The following is an 18,802-nucleotide window of genomic DNA, read 5'->3' on the forward strand; positions in this document are numbered from 1 at the left end:
CAAATTTCTCTCAAGTGGATGACCTAAGGTTTATCAATCCGTAGGAGGCGTAGGATGAAGATGGTCTCTCTCAAGCAACCCTGCAACCAAATAACAAAAAGTCTCTTGTGTCCCCAACACACCCAATACAATTGTAAATTGTATAGGTGCACTAGTTCGGTGAAGAGATAGTGATACAAGTGCAAAATAGATAGTAGATATAGGTTTTTGTAATCTGAAATTATAAAAGCAGCAAGGTAACAAGTGGTAAAAGTGAGCGTAAACGGTATTGCAATGATAGGAAACAAGGCCTAGGGTTCATACTTTCACTAGTGCAAGTTCTCTCAACAATAATAACATAGATAGATCATATAACAATCCCTCAACATGCAACAAAGAGTCACTCCGAAGCCGCTAATAGCGGAGAACAAAACGTAGAGATTATGGTAGGGTACGAAACCACCTAAAAGTTATTCTTTCGGATCGATCTATAAAAGAGTCCATACTAGAATAACACCTTAAGATACAAATCAACCAAAACCCTAATGTCGCCTAGATACTCCATTGTCACCTCAAGTATCCATGGGCATGATTATACGATATGCATCACACAATCTCAGATTCATCCAACCAACATAAAAGTACTTCAAAGAGTGCCCCAAAGTTTCTACCGGAGAGTCAAGAACGTGTGCCAACCCCTATGCATAGGTTCCCAATGTCACGAAACCCGCAAGTTGATCACCAAAACATACATCAAGTGGCACATGATATCCCATTGTCACCACAGATAATCACGGCAAGACATACATCAAGTGTTCTCATAAAAGACTCAACCCGATAAGATAACTTCAAAGGGGAAACTCAATTCATCACAAGAGAGTAGAGGGGGAGAAACATCATAAGATCCAACTACAATAGCAAAGCTCGGGATACATCAAGATCGTGCCATAGAGGGAACACGAGAGAGAACACAAGAGAGAGAGAGAGAGAGAGAGAGAGAGAGAGATCAAACACATAGCTACTAGTACATACCCTCAGCCCCGAGGGTGAACTACTCCCTCCTCATCATGGATAGCGCCGGGATGATGAAGATGGCCACCGATGATGGGTTCCCCCTCCGACAGGGCGCTAGAACGGGCTCCCGAGAGGTTTTTGGTGGCTACAGAGGCTTGCGGCGGCGGAACTCTCGATCTATCTTCTGTTCTAGAAGTTTTAGGGTACAAGAGTATATATGCGTACAGGGGGTACGTCGGAGGAGCTACGGGGGGCCCACGAGGCAGGGGGCGCTCCGGGGGGGTGGGCGCGCCCCCCACCCTCGTGGGCAGCCCGTATCTCCCCTGACGTGCACTCCAAGTTCCTTGGGTTGCTTTCCTTCCAAAAATAACTTCTCCAGTTGATTTCGTTCCGTTTTGACTTCGTCTGATATTCCTTTTCCTCGAAACACTGAAATAGGCATAAAACAGCAAATCTGGGTTGGGCCTCCGGTTAATAGGTTAGTCCCAAAAATAATATAAAAGTGGATAATAAAGCCCAATATTGTCCAAAACAGTAGATAATATAGCATGGAGCAATCAAAAATTATAGATATGTTGGAGACGTATCACCTATGGGGGCGTGCCACCCCTCTATGGGCTGGTGTGCCTCCCTCATATGGCCCATATGGCCCATATCTTTCCCTGGGGGGTTCCGGTAACCCATCCGTTACTCCGATATGTACCCGATACATTCTGGATCCCTTCCGGTGTCCGAATACTACCTTCCAATATATTAATCTTTACCTCTTGACCATTTCGAGACTCCTCGTCATGTCCATGATCTCATCCGGGACTCCGAACCACCTTCGGTCTCCAAAACAAATCACTCATATAATACATATCGTCATCGAACGTTAAGCGTGCGAACCCTACGGGTTCACGAACTATGTAGACATGACCGAGACACCTCTCCGGTCAATAACCGATAGCGGAACCTGGATGTTAATATTAGTTCCCACATACTCTACGAAGATCTTTATCGGTCAAACCGCAATGTCAACATATGTTATTCCCTTTGTCATCGGTATGTTACTTGCCCGAGATTCGATCGTCGGTATCTTTATACCTTGTTCAATCTTGTTACCAACAAGTCTCTTTACTCGTTTCGTAATGCATCATCCAGGAACTAACTCATTAGTCACATTGCTTGCAAGGCTTAATATGATGTGCATTACCGAGAGGGCCCAGAGATACCTCTTCAATACTCAGAGTGACAAATCCTAATCTCGATCTATGCCAACCCAACAAACACCTTCGGAGATACTTGTAGAGCATATTTATTATCACCCAGTTACGTTGTGATGTTTGATAGCACATAAGGCATTCCCCCGGTGTCCGGCAGTTACATAATCTCATAGTCGGAGGAATATATATTTGACATGAAGAAAGCAGTAGCAATAAAACTGAATGATCATTATGCTAAGCTAACGAATGGGTCGTGGAAGAGGCTTAGTCAATGGGTCTTCCACATTCAGATCTGTATGTATTTTACAAATCTCTATGTCTCCCTCCTTGACCAAATGTCGGATGGAGTTGAAGCGTCTCTTGATGTGTTTGGTCTTTTTTTGAAATCTGGATTCCTTCACCAAGGATATTGCTCCAGTATTGTCACAAAAGATTTTCATTAGACCCGATGCACTAGGTATTACACCTAGATCGGATATGAACTCCTTCATCCAGACTCTTTCATTTGCTGCTTTCGAAGCAGCTACGTACTCCACTTCACACGTAGATCCCGCCATGACGCTCTTCTTAGAACTGCACCAACTGACAACTCCACCATTCAATAAAAATACGTATCCGGTTTGTGACTTAGAGTCATCCGGATCAGTGTCAAAGCTAGCATTGACGAAACCACTTACGACAAGCTCTTTTTCACCTCCATAAACGACAAACATATCCCTAGTCCTTTTCAGGTACTTCAAGATGTTCTTGACCGCTGTCAAGTGATCTAGTACCTCCCTGCTAAACTTATAGCAAGGCACACATTAGGCCTGGTACGCAGCATAGCATACATGATAGAACCTATGGCTGGGGCATAGGGAATGACTTTCATTTTCTCTCTATCTTCTGCAGTGGTCGGGCGTTGAGTCTGACTCAACTTCACACCTTGTAACACAGGCAAGAACCCTTTCTTTGACTGATCCATTTTGCACTTCTTCAAAACTTTATCAAGGTATGTGCTTTGTGAAAGTCCTATCAAGCATCTTGATCTATCTCTATAGATCTTGATGCCCAATATATAAGCAGCTTCACCGAGGTCTTTCATTGAAAAACTTTTATTCAAGTATCCTTTTATGCTATCCAGAAATTCTACATCATTTCCAATCAACAATATGTCATCCACATATAATATTAGAAATGCGATAGAGCTCCCACTCACTTTCTTGTAAATACAGGCTTCTCCAAAAGTTTGTATAAAACCATATGCTTTGATCACCTCATCAAAGCGTATATTTCAACTCTGAGATGCTTGCACCAGTCCATAAATGGATCGCTGGAGTTCACACACTTTGTTAGCTCCTTTAGGATTGACAAAACCTTCTGGTTGCATCATATAAAACTCTTCTTTAAGAAATCCATTAAGGAATGCAGTTTTAACATCCATTTGCCAGATTTCATAATCATAAAATGCGGCACTTTCTAACATGATTTGGACAGACTTAAGCATCGCTACGAGTGAGAAAGTCTCATCGTAGTCAACTCCTTGAACATGTCAAAAACCTTTTGCACCAAGTCGAGCTTTATAGACAGTAACATTACCATTAGTGTCGGTCTTCTTCTTAAAGATCCATTTATTCTCTATGGGTCGCCGATCATCAGGCAGATCCACCAAAGTCCACACTTTGTTCTCATACATGGATCCTATCTCAGATTTCATGGCCTCAATCCATTTATCGGAATCTGGGCTCATCATAGCTTCTTCATAGTTTGTAGGTTCATCATGGTCAAGTAACATGACTTCCAGAACTAGATTACCATACCACTCTGGTGCGGATCATGCTCTGGTTGACCTACGAGTTTCTGTAGCAACTTAATCTGAAGTTTCATGATCATTATCATTAGCTTCTTCTCCAGTTGGTGTAGGCATCACGGGAATGGATTTCTTGGATGAGCTACTTTCCAAATTGAGAGAAGGTGCAATTACCTCATCAAGTTCTACTTTCCTCCCACTCACTTCTTTCGAGAGAAACTCCTTCTCTAGAAAGGTTCCATTCTTGGCAACAAAGATTTTGCCTTCGGATCTATGGTAGAAGGTGTACCCAATTGTTTCCTTAGGATATCCTATGAAGACGCACTTCTCCGATTTGGGCTCGAGCTTATCTGGCTGAAGCCTTTTGACATAAGCATTGCATCCCCAAACTTTAAGAAACAACAGCTTAGGTTTGTTGCTAAACCACAGTTCATACGGTGTCATCTCAACGGATTTTGACGGCACCCTGTTTAACGTGAATGCAGCTGTCTCTAATGCATAACCCCAAAATGATAGTGGTAAATAGGTAAGAGACATCATAGATTGCACCATATCTAATAAAATGCGGTTACGATGTTCGGACACACCATTACGCTGTGGTGTTCCAGGTGGCGTGAGCTGCAAAACTATTCCACATTGTTTTAAATGAAGGCTAAACTCGTACCTCAAATATTCACCTCCACGATCAGATTGTAGAAACTTTATTTTCTTGTTATGATGATTCTCCACTTCACCCTGAAATTCTTTGAACTTTCAAATGTTTGAGACTTATGTTTCATTAAGTAAATATACCCATATCTACTCAAATCATCTGTTAAGGTCAGAAAATAACGATACCCGCCACGAGCCTCAACACTCATCGGACCGCATACATCGGTATGTATTATTTCCAAAATTAGCTCGTTCCATTGTTCCGGAGAACGGAGTTTTTGTCATCTTTCCCATAAGGCACGGTTCACAAGTATCAAATGATTCGTAATCAAGTGATTTCAAAATTCCATCTGCATGGAGTTTCTTCATGCGCTTTACACCGATATGACCCAAACAATAGTGGCACAAATAAGTTGCACTGTCATTATCAACTTTGCATCTTTTGGCATCAATATTATGAATATGTGTATCTCCATGATCGAGATTCAACAAAAATAGACCACTCTTGAAGGGTGCATGACCATAAAAGATATTACTCACATAAATAGAACAACCATTATTCTCTTATTTAAATGAATAATCATCTCGCACTAAACAAGATCTAGATATAATGTTCATGCTCAACGCTGCCACCAAATAACAATTATTCAGGTCTAAAACTAATCCCGAAGGTAGATGTAGTGGTAGCATGCCGATGGCGATCACATCGACCTTGGAACCATTCCCGACGCGCATTGTCACCTCGTCCTTAGCCAATCTTCGTTTAATCCGTAGTCCCTGTTTCGAGTTACAAATATGATCAACCAAACCGGTATCAAATACCCATGCACTACTATGAGAATTAGTAAGGTACACAACAATAACATGTATATCAAATATACCTTTGTTCACTTTGCCATCCTTCTTATCCGCCAAATACTTGGGGCAGTTCCGCTTCCATGGCCAGTCCCTTTGCAGTAGAAGCACTCAGTTTAAAGCTTGGGTCCAGCTTTGGGTTTCTTCCCGGGAGTGAAAACTTGCTTGTCATTCTTTTTGAAGTTCCCCTTCTTTCCCTTGCCCTTTTTCTTGAAACTAGTGGTCTTGTTAACCATCAACACTTGATGCTCCTTCTTGATTTCTATCTCCGCAGCCTTTAGCGTTGCGAAGAACTCGGGAATAGTCTTTTCCATCCCTTGCATATTGTAATTCATCACGAAGCCTTTGGAGCTTGGTGGCACTGATTGAAGAACTCTTTCAATGACACAATCATCTAGAAGATTAACTCCTAGCTGAGTCAATTGATTATGGTATCCCAGACATTCTGAGTATGTGCTCACTAGCAGAACTATTCTCCTCCATCTTGCAGCTATAGAACTTGATGGAGACTTCATATCTCTCAACTCGGGCATTTGCTTGAAATATTAACTTCAACTCCTGGAACATCTCATATGGTCCATGACGTTCAAACCGTCTTTGAAGTCCTGATTCTAAGCCGTAAAGCATGGCACACTAAACTAACGAGTAGTCATCAACACGCGACTGTCACGCATTCACAATGTCTGTAGTTGCTAGGGCGGGTGGTACACCTAGCGGTGCATCAAGGACATAATTCTTCTGTGCAGCAATGAGGATAATCCTCAAGTTACAGACCAGTCCGTGTAGTTGCTACCATCATATTTCAACTTAGCTTTCTCTAGGAACGCATTAAAATTCAAGATAACGGTAGCACGGGCCATTGATCTAGAACATAGATATGCAAAAACTATCAGGACTAAGTTCATGATAAATTAAGTTCAATTAATCATATTACTTAAGAACTCCCACTTAGGTAGACATCCCTCAAGTCATCTAAATGATACGTGATCCAAATCAACTAAACCATGTCCGATCATCACGTGAGATGGAGTAGTCATCAATGGTGAACATCTCTATGTTGATCATATCCACTATATGATTCACTTTCGACCTTTCGGTCTCTAGTGTTCTGAAGCCATGTTTGTACATGCTAGGCTCGTCAAGTTTAACCCTAGTATTCCGCATGTGCAAAACTGGCTTGCACCCGTTGTATTTGAACGTCGAGCTTATCACACCCAATCATCACGTGGTGTCTCAGCACGAAGAACTTTCGCAACGGTGCATACTCGGGGAGAACACTTATACCTTGAAATTTAGTTAAGGGATCATCATATAATGCTACCGCCGTACTAAGCAAAATAAGATGCAAAAAGATAAACATCACATGCAATCAAAATATGTGACATGATATGGCCATCATCATCTTGTACTTTTGATCTCCATCACCAAAGCAACGTCATGATCTCCATCGTCACTGGCTTGACACCTTGATCTCCATCATAGTGTCGTGGTCATCTCGCCAACTATTGCTTCTACGACTATCACTACCGCTTAGTAATAAAGTAAAGGAATTACATGGCGTTTGTATTTCATACAATAAAGCGACAACCATAAGTCTCCTGCCAGTTGCCGATAAATTTTACAAAACATGATCATCTCATACAAAAACGTATATCACATCATGTCTTGACCATATCACATCACAATAGGCCCTGCAAAAGCAAGTTAGACGTCCTCCACTTTGTTGTTGCAAGTTTTACGTGGCTGTTACGGGCTTCTAGCAAGAACCGTTCTTACCTACGGCACAAAACCACAACGGTGATTTATCAAGTTTGTTGTTTTAACCTTCACAAGGACCGGTCGCAGTCAAATTCGATTCGACTAAAGTTGGAGAAACAGACACCCGACAGCCACCTTTATGCAAAACTAGTTGCATGTCTATCGGCGGAACCGGTCTCATGAACGTGGTCATTTAAGGTTGGTCCGGGCCGCTTCATCCAACAATACTGCCGAATCAAAATAAGACATTGATGGTAGGCAGTATGACTATCACTGCCCACAACTCTTTGTGTTCTACTCGTGCATATCACCTACGCATAGAACTAGCTCGGATGCCACTGTTCGGAAACGTAGCATGCAATTTCAAAAAAAATCCTATGCTCACGCAAGATCTATCAAGGAGATGCATATCAACGAGAGTGGGAGAGTATGTCCACATACCCTCGTAGATCGAAAGCGGAAGCATTTGCTTAACGCAGTTGATGTAGTCGAACATCTTCTCTTTTCGACAATTCGAGTACCGAACGTACGACACCTCCAAGTTCTGCACACGTTCAGCGCAATGACGTCCCTCGAGCTCTTGGTCCATTAGAGGGTCGAAGGAGTAGATGAGTTCAGTCAACACGATGGTGTGGTGACGGTGATGGTGATGTGATCCACGCAGGGCTTCGCCTAAGCACCGCGAGATTATGACCGGTGGCGTAAACTGTGGAAGGGGGCGTCGCACACGGCTTAGAGAAATTGGTGTGTCTTCTAGGGGCGCCCCCCAGTATATAAAGGAGGGAGGGAGAGGAGGCTGGCCCTAAGCGCGCCCCAAGTGGGAGGAGTCCCACTTGGGCTTCTAGTAGGATTCGGCCCCCCCTTTCCTTTTACCGAAGGGGGAAAGGGGGGAGGAGAGGGAGTAGGAGAAGGAAAGGGGGGCGCCGCCCCCTCCCCTAGTCCAATTCGGCCTCCTTCCCTATGGGGGGTGGGCCACCCCTTTGTGGGCTGGTGTGCCTCCCTCATATGGCCCATATATTTCCCTAGGGGGATCCGGTAACCCCCTCCGGTACTCCGATATGTACCCGATACGTTCTGGAACCCTTCCGATGTCCGAATACTACCTTCCAATATATCAATCTTTACCTCTCGACCATTTTGAGACTCCTCGTCATGTCTGTGATCTCGTCCGAGACTCCGAACAACCTTCGGTCACCAAAACACATAACTCATATAATACATATTGTCATCGAACGTTAAGCGTGCGGACCCTACGGGTTCGAGAACTATGTAGACATGACCGAGACACCTCTCCGGTCAATAACCAATAGCAGAACCTAGATTCTCATATTGGTTCCCACATATTCTACGAAGATCATTATCGGTCGAACTGCAATGTCAACATATGTTATTCCCTTTGTCATCGGTATGTTACTTGCCCGAGATTCGACTGTTGGTATCTTCATACCTAGTTCAATATCGTTATGGGCAAGTCTCTTTACTCGTACTGTAATGCATCATCTCGCAACTAACTCATTAGTCACATTGCTTGCAAGGCTTCATATGATGTGCATTACCGAGAGGGCCCAGAGATACCTCTCCGATACTCGGAGTGACAAATCTTAATCTCGATCTATGCCAACCAAACAATCACCTTAGAAGATACCTGTAGAGCATATTTATAATCACTCAGTTATGTTGTGACATTTGATAGCACACAAGGCATTCCTCCGGTGTTTGGGAGTTGCATAATCTCATAGTCGGAGGAATATATATTTGACATGAAGAAAAAAGTAGCAATAAAACTGAACGATCATTATGCTAAGATAACGAATGGGTCTTGTCCATCACATCATTCTCCTAATGATATGATCCCGTTCATCAAATGAAAACACATATCTATGGCTAGGAAACTTAACCATCTTTGATCAATAAGCTAGTCAAGTAGAGGCATACTAGGGACATGGTGTTTTGTCTATGTATTCACACATGTATCAAGTTTCCAGTTAATATAATTCTAGTATGAATAATAAACATTTATCATGAATAAGGAAATATAAAATAACAACTTTATTATTGCCTCTAGGGCATATTTCCTTCAATCTTACGCTCTTGTTGGCGGCCAAGGCTTGTTGTCGTGAGCCCGCCCCTTAACCTGGGGCGACCGGTCAAGCAGGCGGAGAAGGGCGCGAGGTTATCTGAGCAATCGCGGCTTGCCCGGGGAGGGTATAATGGCGTCCGGGGAAAACCGGAGCACAGTCACTCTACCGTTGAACTAGACAGAAACATGCTGCCTTGTTTTGCCCACCCGGCCGGACATCCCCGAGTTAAAGCGAAAAGACCAAGAATTCATAGCACCTGGAAAAAAGGGCCTTGCCAAGGGGGTAGCTGGTAAAATGAATGAAAGGAGAAGAAAAAAAGAACTCAAGAACTCAGGTTGGAAAACATTGCAAAAAGGATACCCCCCCCCCCCCCCCGCGGAGCCCGTGTGCAGGGTGGAGTGCTCAAGAGGCCTTTCCCACTGCTACTTACAAGCCTCCAAGGTCCAAGGACGTGATAGCACGCACAATGATGGGCCGCTGGGTGCTAGCCCTTCCTTCTTCTGGCTGGGGGAGGATTTGGAACCGGATCCTCTAACATCCTCAAGGGATGTCATCTAAGCTATAGTAACCGTGACATCCCTTCTTCACATCCATATGGTTAAGCCTAAAATGATTATAATTAATTTATAAATTACAAATCTATTGTATAGATTTACAAAAATTACATACAAAAAAAATTATGGTGCAATAAAATTATTTTTTGATTTATTTTTGTATATGCTACAGTAAATCCGCACAGTAGTTGCTACAGTAAGCCTGACATCCCTTCTTCGCTTTACACACGCATTTCACTGTAGCTTCGTGACATCCCTTGAGGATGTTAGAGGATCCGCTTCCGAGGATTTGGGCATGGCTTCCCGAGGTCGAGCCGTTGTTGGGACGGTCGTTTGTAGCGGGTAGAAGCTTTCTCGCTGGGTGGTGTGGCAAGCCTCAACCATGATCCTTCGTGATAGCTTGTGTTTCGACAAGGTTGGAGAAGTTGACCAAAGAGAGACGTCTTGACCCCGGTGTGCCAAATGTTGATGGGTGATCGTCGAGATCGAAGGGACCCCCTTTAAGAGATTCGGTCAGGGGCCAAACAATTCAAATCACTATAGATGTGAAGGTTTTGTTTATCCAGATGCAAGCCACCGAGGAGGTGTAATTCCCTTTGTCATGTGTGTGTTCTTGTTGAGTTGTGTGAATGTGTAACATGATTGTTCCCCTTTTTCTGGCCCCGGTTCCTCCTTTATATACCGCTAGGGGAGACCAAGCCAGCCTCTTTCTCTCTTCCCTTTCCTAGGGCTACCTTTGATAGCAAAGAGAGTGGCTTCCGAACAGTCGACTGAAACTTTGAAGTGGTCAGTCAATTTTATTCCAGTCGTCACATCAGGCTCCAAAGTCCAGGCATCATCTTCCACCTCTTTCTCTTCTTCCTCCCCCAAATCTCTCCCCAGTCGCCGCCACGGACCACCGGCCGGACAGCCGGCCCCTGCCGCTCGCGCCACACCGCCCTCCCCAGAACCACCCCCACCGCCGGTCTCCCACCGCCCCGACCATCCCTCTAGTCCCCGCTGCACCGACTTTTTTCTCGAGCGAATCCCCACACCACCGCCGCACCACCGCCCCCACCACAGCTGTCCACCACCGCCCCACCCTGAACCCTAAGATAGGCACCGGGGTAGCTTGTCGAACGAGCTTCTTCCTCCCCTCCGGCGAGTTTCTTCCTCCCCTCCGGCTATTTCTTCCTTCGACTGACCGAACTACGAAAATTCAGTCGACTGAAACGTAGCTATTTCGGATAGCAAAAGACTAGGACGTCGATATCCACCTGACGTTCGGTCTGGGAGCTTCCCAGACAGAATGAAAGGTTCGGTGTGTAGCTCCCCCTCGAACGAACCAAATCGTTCAGTAGGATCACCCTACGCCCCGAACAAACTACGTCAGCCATGACCTTCATGGGCCTCATGGCCCAAAACAGTTACCTATTTACAAAAAATTAGAACAAACATATGTAATAAGTATTTTGCCATGTAGTGTACAAAATTGTAAACGTCATATACAATACTAGAATGCAAAAACACAAAAATTCATATGATGGAAGTAGTTTGCCATGACAACATAATTTCGAACAAATGCCATGACATACACAATATAATTACCAAGATATATTCAAAATGGGACGATGACAACTTCAACAGAAAAAAGCATGGCCAAAACAGATTGCGATGGTAGACTAATTTGCCATGTGTGTTGAACGAAAGTCATATAGTTGCCAAAGTGAGCTGTCAACACCTAATTTGCCATGCCATGAAAAATAAATTTGCCATGGGTCCATGAAAAAACTAAAGTAGTCGTCCATATGAAAATAAATTTGCTATGTCTTAAAAAATAAATTTTCCATGCTCTTGGGTAAAAAATAAAATTTGCCATTATCTATTAAGAAACTAAAATTATCGTGGAACTGGAAATAAATTGTCATGGCTATGAAAATTAAGTTTCCATGTATTTTGAATATAAAATTGTTGTGTTCGACTGATTCAGATTACCATGATTCCAAGAAGTTAAAGCAAACTTGGAATCATGGCAAAATATAGACGAAAAAATGTACATGGAAAATTTTGAACTTTTCGTTCTGTAGCTGACGACACATTCAAAGAAGACAAAAATTACATTGAAATGGCAATTTTATTTAAAAAAATATGACGATGAACATAGTTCATTGACAAGTTAAAAAAACAAAAGTCTATAAAATCATGGCAAATGATCTAATAACATTGACATGGATATGAAAAAGAAATGATCTCTGTATTCACATATTTTGTAAGTTGATTATAATGTAGAAAAAGAACATGTAAAAAGTGTCATTAGCTCGTGGCAAAAGAAAGGTGAAATAATTTCCATGGCCATTTTGTAAACTATGAAAATTGGGTGAAATTGCCATGGTCCATCAAAGAAAAAGTTTGCCGTAGAAGTCAACCAAAAAGAAATTTACCATGGTCCACAAAAGTGAAATTGCCATGGTATAAGGAGAAGAAAGTTTGCCATTATTCCAAATTGCCATTGTCTTGAAAAAAGAAACTTGCCATGGGCATATAAGTGAACATGCCATGGGACATCTAGTGAATTTGTTGTATTCCATAATAATAATAATAAAATTTGACATTGTCTTTAAGAAACAAACTTGCCATGGTCATATAAGTGAACTTGCCATGGGACATCTAGTGAATTTGCTGTATTCCATAATTAAAAAAAGTTTGACATTGTATTGGAAAGAGAAACTTGTCATGGGCATATAAGTAAACTTGCCATGGGACATCTAGTGAATTTGTCGTATTCCATAATAAAATGAGTTTGACATTGTCTTAAAAAAGGGAAACTTGCCATGGGCATATAAGTGAACTTGCCATGGGACATCTAGTGAATTTACCGCATTCCATAATAATAAAAAATTGTCTTGAAAAGAGAAACTTGTCGTGGGCATATAAGTGAACTTGCCATGCATGGGGCATCTAGTGAATTTGTCGTATTCCATAATAAAAAAAAGAGTTTGACATTGTCTTGGAAAAAGTAACTTGCCATGGGCATATAAGTGAACTTGCCATGGGGCATCTAGTGAATTTGCCGTATTCCATAATGAAAAGAAAGTTTGACATTGTCTTGAAAAAAGAAACTTGCCATGAGCATATATGTGAACTTGCCATGGGGCAAATTCACTAACAAATTCTGCCATGCCTAAAAAAAGTTTGCCATTGTCCCTAGAAAATCGCCAAGGTTATTTGGCATGGTCCATAATTAAAAAGTTTCATGGCAAAGAAAAAGTTCCGTAGCAAATAAGGAGTAAAAATTTCCATGGCAATAATATTTAAATATATGCCATGCCGATATAGGTTCAGTTCCTAATTTATCTCAAGCCTAAACCGGAAAATGAAACCTATTCCTCGGGGTCCCCCCTTTCGGCTATCAATTACTTTTGCCATGGTCCATATAGTAACTTTGTCATGTTAGAGATATAAAAACTAGCATACTTTTGAAGAAAATGGTGGATCACTATTTAAAGGATGGCAAGAATGCCATGTTGTAGAAAGATTCAGAAATTTTTGCCATGGCAAACATATCACAAGGACCATGGCAAAAAAGAGTAAAACTTTTCATGTCATTAATTGCCATGGCAAAAGTAGAGTGAAATCAGAGATGAATAGACATGGCAAATTTGCCATGTGAAAACTGAAAAGTAGCTTAAATAATTTTGATGAAATTATTTGTAGACCATGGCAATACAAACATGTTTTTCCATCATGAATTTTTTGAATCCATAAAGCAGAGTTGCCATGGTCAATGCAGTCATTACTTCATTGTTCATATACTAATTGAAGAAACCAATCCCTGGTTCATCAAACATGGGACAAACATGGATGTGTGTGACAGGATAACATCACAATTTACACAAAAAATGAGGATCAAAATGCTCCAAATCGAGTAGTGTGGCGTCCATCATCAGCAAAATATGTGGGGAACAAGAAGGAAAAATGCACATTGCACGAGTCGTCGCCGGATCTGACGGAGGTCATGGGTACCGGGCCGTGCTCCTTGACGTCCTTCTCTCCTCTGTGTCGTCTTCCTTGCGGAGGCACGCATGGACGCGGTCGTGGGGGCGCCGCTGCTCGTCGCTGCCTAAGCCTCGGTACCGCCGCCCCCACACGCTTCCTCGAGCTTGAGGCTCCCCCAGTAGCCACGTGCTACCGCCGCCGCCCAGCACCTCCGCGGACACCTCCCCCCGGCCGTGGTCGAGCTTCCCTGAACTGGTCTGCCATGAGTAGTCGCCGCCATTCCCCCACGAGCAGTCGTCGCCGCTCACCCACCGCAAGCAGCACCTCCGCGGACTCATCACCCTCCTCTTGGCCCCTGCTATCCCTCCGGTGGGGGGACCTGGTCAGTGACGGCCCTCGCCGCTGTACTTCTCCATGTACCGAGCGAGAGGGGTGGGATTTCAGTCAGAGAGCGGTGGGAAAAAGGGGATGCAGATAACATAGGTGAGGCGTTCGCAGCGACATGTCTTTTATCCGAACGAGAAAAAAGGATGATGTGGCAGAAGTCCTAGCTCTAAAATTCGTGCCTGAAATCAACGGTGATTAGCTCGTTCGGGACGAGGCGCCTGAACATGGCATGTTCGGCAATTATCAATAACGATGACACCAGCACAACAACAGCATGCCATCCCCTGGGTACAGCATGGCACCAATTTATGTTCATCAAAATCTGTATAGATAATCACTTCTTTTCCCTTTGCAGCTATTGTTCCTAAGAACTTGAAAGAAAGTAAAGAATAATTTTATAGAAACAATTCCTTTGAAGCCCATTGGTTTGTAGGACTGTTTCCTATTCTATGTAGGATAGAATCAACCCTTCATATTTTAAAGGAAAACAAATAATCTCTCCCTTTCGATTTATAGGGCTCAAATCTCATCAACCAAGGCATTTTATATCTCGTATTTTAAAAAACTATCCCAATTAAACTCATGTATTAGTTTAGGTTAATTACAGTGCATACATACTTAGCCACTAGATGAGTAGGAACATTACATGCATTGGTGTGTTCATTTTTAATTCTTGCATGCAAAGAATGCAAAAAGGAGGCCTATATCATTTTTGAGGCATCACTGCAGTCTGAACATATATGGCGGAAGAGATGCAGATGGGGATTGCCGGTGGCCGGAGAAGGCGCCGTCTCTGCTGGCTAAGTAAGCGTCCAACACAAAAAGGACGTAGCCACAGGCGCACAAATGACAGAAGACCGAAAAGAACAGCTCTAACATTAACGAGAAGACAGAATAGCAACATAGAGTATCTGTTGGTAAGAACGGACGGGCACGTCCACGGACGAGCTGCTGCGGCAAACTCAAGACAAACCCCAAAACCGAAAACGCAACCTAACAGAATGGAGCGCTCCAATAGTTTAGTTTTACAACTCCTGCTCCACTTCTCACGGATCAAAACCACCTCTTATGCTTCCTCCTATCGCCATGGGGCATCAGTTCCTTGCCCCCAAAATGCCCCTCTCGTGGTGAGGGACACGCTGATAACCATTCGACTTTCCACGGCTACCGCTGTACTCGTCACCTCTCGCATATCCTCTGCCACTGCCGCCAAAGCGACCTCTGCCTCCCCCCCTTCCTGCAAATGCAGGACATAAAAAACATATACAGAGCTCAGGGTATCTTCACAAGCACGGCTCACACTTCTGCTAGCAGCTTACATTATTCATTTGAATAGGGCAAATGCATCAAAATGGACAACTATTGAGAAAGAAACCAACTTACTTCCTCCCCTTATTCCACTGTTAGGCTTCCGCTCCTCGACATATATCTGCCGCCCATTTATTTCAAGTGGTGAAGCCTGAAATCCACCAAGATGGTTTCAGATTATGACTAGCTAAACTATGCTAAATAACAACGATCATCACTACAGTTGAACAAGCCAAACCTAAGCAATATAATTTTTAAACGAGAAATTAAAGAATTATTAAGAGTATCAAATGTGAATTCCAATAAACAACCCTCAATGCATTGTGAACGCCACTCAGTTCCTCGAATTCCACAAAAGCATAGTAGCCACCAGTCTCCTGCAAATTCCACCATCAATCAAATGAACATTTGCTCATGTTATATACCAAGTGGTGAATCAGAATCAGAAAGCCAATTCAATTGCAAACCTTTCGGCTTCTGATAGCAACACCATCAGGGATGAGCTGGCCAAACTTCTTGAACTCATTCTCAAGATCAGCCTCAGTTACATTTTGCGGCACATTCCCAACATAAACAGATTTGCTCTCTAATTTATGAAATAAATATTACAATCAGCAAACAGTGGGGAACTTAAACAAACAAATGTAAATTAGGCAAGCATAAAGACAGAAAAACCTTCTTCATCATGGCCTTCTGCGTAGAAGTCAGATTTTGGCTTATCTGCTGCCACCGATGAAGTCCCTAGAGTTGCCTGGCTTGCTTCTGTTGTAGGGTGAGGTTTATTCACAGGCGCTGATTGAGCAAAAGGGAACGGAGGTGGGGCTTTTGCGGTTCTTAGCTGCATCATCAGAATCATCATTTTAAAGACATGTCATCTAGATAGCACAACACAATGCATATGAAGGAAAGGAAGGTCCCACATACAATAGAAGCATATGTCTTCTTTACGGGCTCCCCAACAGGTTCCTCAACATGAGGCTGCACAGGCGGAGGTTGTGCTGGCTCCTCTGGTGCCATCGCCATTCCATTCGAGAAGGAAGAAAGTGCTTCCTCTTGAAGAGATTCATCTCCCCAGTTGTCCGACTGAGAAACTACTTGCAGTGGTGGCTCAGAGTAAGTGTAACTGTCAACAGCATCATTTTCTTCAGATGTTACTGGAACAGCTTGCATTGTTCGACTTTCTTCATGAATGTACTCTGCACCTGCAGGCGGAGCATTTAAACAAAATGCCAACAAAACTTTGAAGCAGCAACGATACAGGACCATGGACATTACCAGGAGACACTAATATTTCTCCATGGAAGCATTATAATTTGGAACAATCTGTGCTCAGCTGGTGTAAAATCTAAACTACCATTTCTATTATTGCCCAGAGATATTAAACATAATGACTTGCATGAACATTCTCAACACAGTGTACCTTATTTACGTTGCCACTGGAAAAAAATTTGAAATCTTATTTGGAGTTAAATCAACTGTATGTACTCAACGAAGAAATAGATAAGGGAGAGACGGTCAATACAGGCAAGCAGATATGGCGCGTGCTGTAACATATCCATAACATCATTGGCTATTTCATGGGTAATAACAATTAAAATGCAAAGACCAATAGTTTATATATTTATTTAGGATGATAAATCTTACTTGTTTGGACTGTGTTGGATGCCATGTTAGTCTCAAAGGCTTCGTGAGCTCTCACCTGTGCAGGTTGCACTTGTTCTTGGTCAACAAAGTGGAAATAATCATTGAGCACAAAATAACCTTTCTCCTGAGGCGCAAGGAAAAACATCTGGATAAATTTCCTTTGGTTGCTGTACTCTTTGGTCTGTACAAGACCAGAGACCATCACTAGCACCCCATCTCCCCATGAGTTGGCAAAGTTGGCAGTTTTTATCTCGATTTGGGTGAAATTGAGGGACATGATAAGGGAGTGTATATCCTGCAGGCAACAAATTTGTTATTATAAAGTAACAAAGGAAACAAACAAAAAAGTGGCAGACTCAAATTGCATATATAATTGAGTTGTTTAGGGGCAACAGGTGTATTTGAACCAGCAGAGCAAACAAACAAAACAGCATAGAGGGCAACAGAACAGCATCAATAAGTAGACTCAACGAAGAAAAGGCGCAAACAAAACGACTAATAAGTATGCAACTCAGCAGATGGACAAACACCACATACAGGACAAACTAATGATGCAACATGGCAAGGTAACATACCATGAGCGCAGAAGTTATGCTAAAACCTACATGAATGCCAAGCATTGAGATGGTAAAAATCAGTCAAAACACTGACAGTCCAAAATACCACAAAAGCACAGCCCAAATATATATAAACCTTAAATAGTTGACACATACTGTATAAAGGTAATATATAGATTGTGAGAGATAGCAACCATCATTGAGTTAGCAGTGGTGTTGGTCCCGTTGAGGTCGTCGACGCGGACCATGGTGCTTGCTTCGCTGTAGAACTGGTGGACGACATCGGGGTTCTGCTGCAACAGATTGTAGTAGTTGCGGAGGAAGTAAGTGCCCACCTGCCAGCCAAATCCAATCGCAACATCAGTCACCGATCCGAGCATAAGAGGGCGCAAAAGGTTCGGGGGAGACAGAGATAAGGAAGGGGGATTACTTGAGTCGCCGCCGCCGCCGAAGCCATGGGGAGTGCAGTGGAGTAGGGAATAACCCTAGATCTGCTGATTCCGCGGGCAAGATCTAAAAGGGAGAGCGTCTCGAAATCCGAAGCCGCTGCAGCAGCAGCCGCCGCCGCGAGAGGATGTGTCCGCCCTGATTGCTCGTGCGTATTCGCGTCTGCACCTTTCGCAGGATGGAGAGGAGAGGAGATGGATTGGCGTCGCGTGGGTGGACTCGACTCGACTCGTCTCTTATGACGGCCGGGAGGAGGGGCACGAGGGGAGGGAGAGAGATACCGGTTGCCCTTGCCCTACGATGCGATTCGATCTCACTTTCCTTTCAGGATTCTGTTGGATTTCCTGGCCTATCGTCATTTGGGCTTCAGTTTGGCCCATGGTCTCCACTCCAAAAAACAAAAACTTAGCCCATGGTCTAGGCCTTTTTTTATTATTATTAAAAGATGGTATACGGTCATTCATCTAAAAAAGAAAAAAAATCCCTCAAAAAAATTCTAAAAATTAAAAAATGGTATAGGGTCATTTGCAGCTCGTTCTACCGCTTATTCTTGTAGTTTTATTTTTAAAATTCAAGATAGTAACATAGAAGCTCATAG

At 43.0% G+C, this 18,802-nt stretch overlaps 1 protein-coding gene across 1 annotated transcript; it reads right to left on the reverse strand.

Moving 5' to 3' along the window:
• Nucleotides 1-15,107: 15,107 nt before the first annotated feature.
• On the reverse strand, nucleotides 15,108-18,510 carry LOC123156105 (nuclear transport factor 2). The gene is made up of 9 exons (XM_044574274.1): nucleotides 18,188-18,510; nucleotides 17,952-18,092; nucleotides 17,201-17,495; nucleotides 16,481-16,758; nucleotides 16,232-16,394; nucleotides 16,024-16,142; nucleotides 15,868-15,933; nucleotides 15,632-15,707; nucleotides 15,108-15,485 (listed from the first exon to the last, which is right to left on the reverse strand). Exons 1-9 carry the CDS (start codon nucleotides 18,212-18,214, stop codon nucleotides 15,343-15,345), a joined length of 1,308 nt encoding a protein of 435 aa, XP_044430209.1. The 5' UTR covers nucleotides 18,215-18,510; the 3' UTR covers nucleotides 15,108-15,342.
• Between the last annotated feature and the right edge of the window lie 292 nt (nucleotides 18,511-18,802).

This window comes from Triticum aestivum, chromosome 7B (genome assembly GCF_018294505.1).
Source record: "Triticum aestivum cultivar Chinese Spring chromosome 7B, IWGSC CS RefSeq v2.1, whole genome shotgun sequence".
Taxonomy (NCBI): Eukaryota; Viridiplantae; Streptophyta; class Magnoliopsida; order Poales; family Poaceae; genus Triticum; species Triticum aestivum.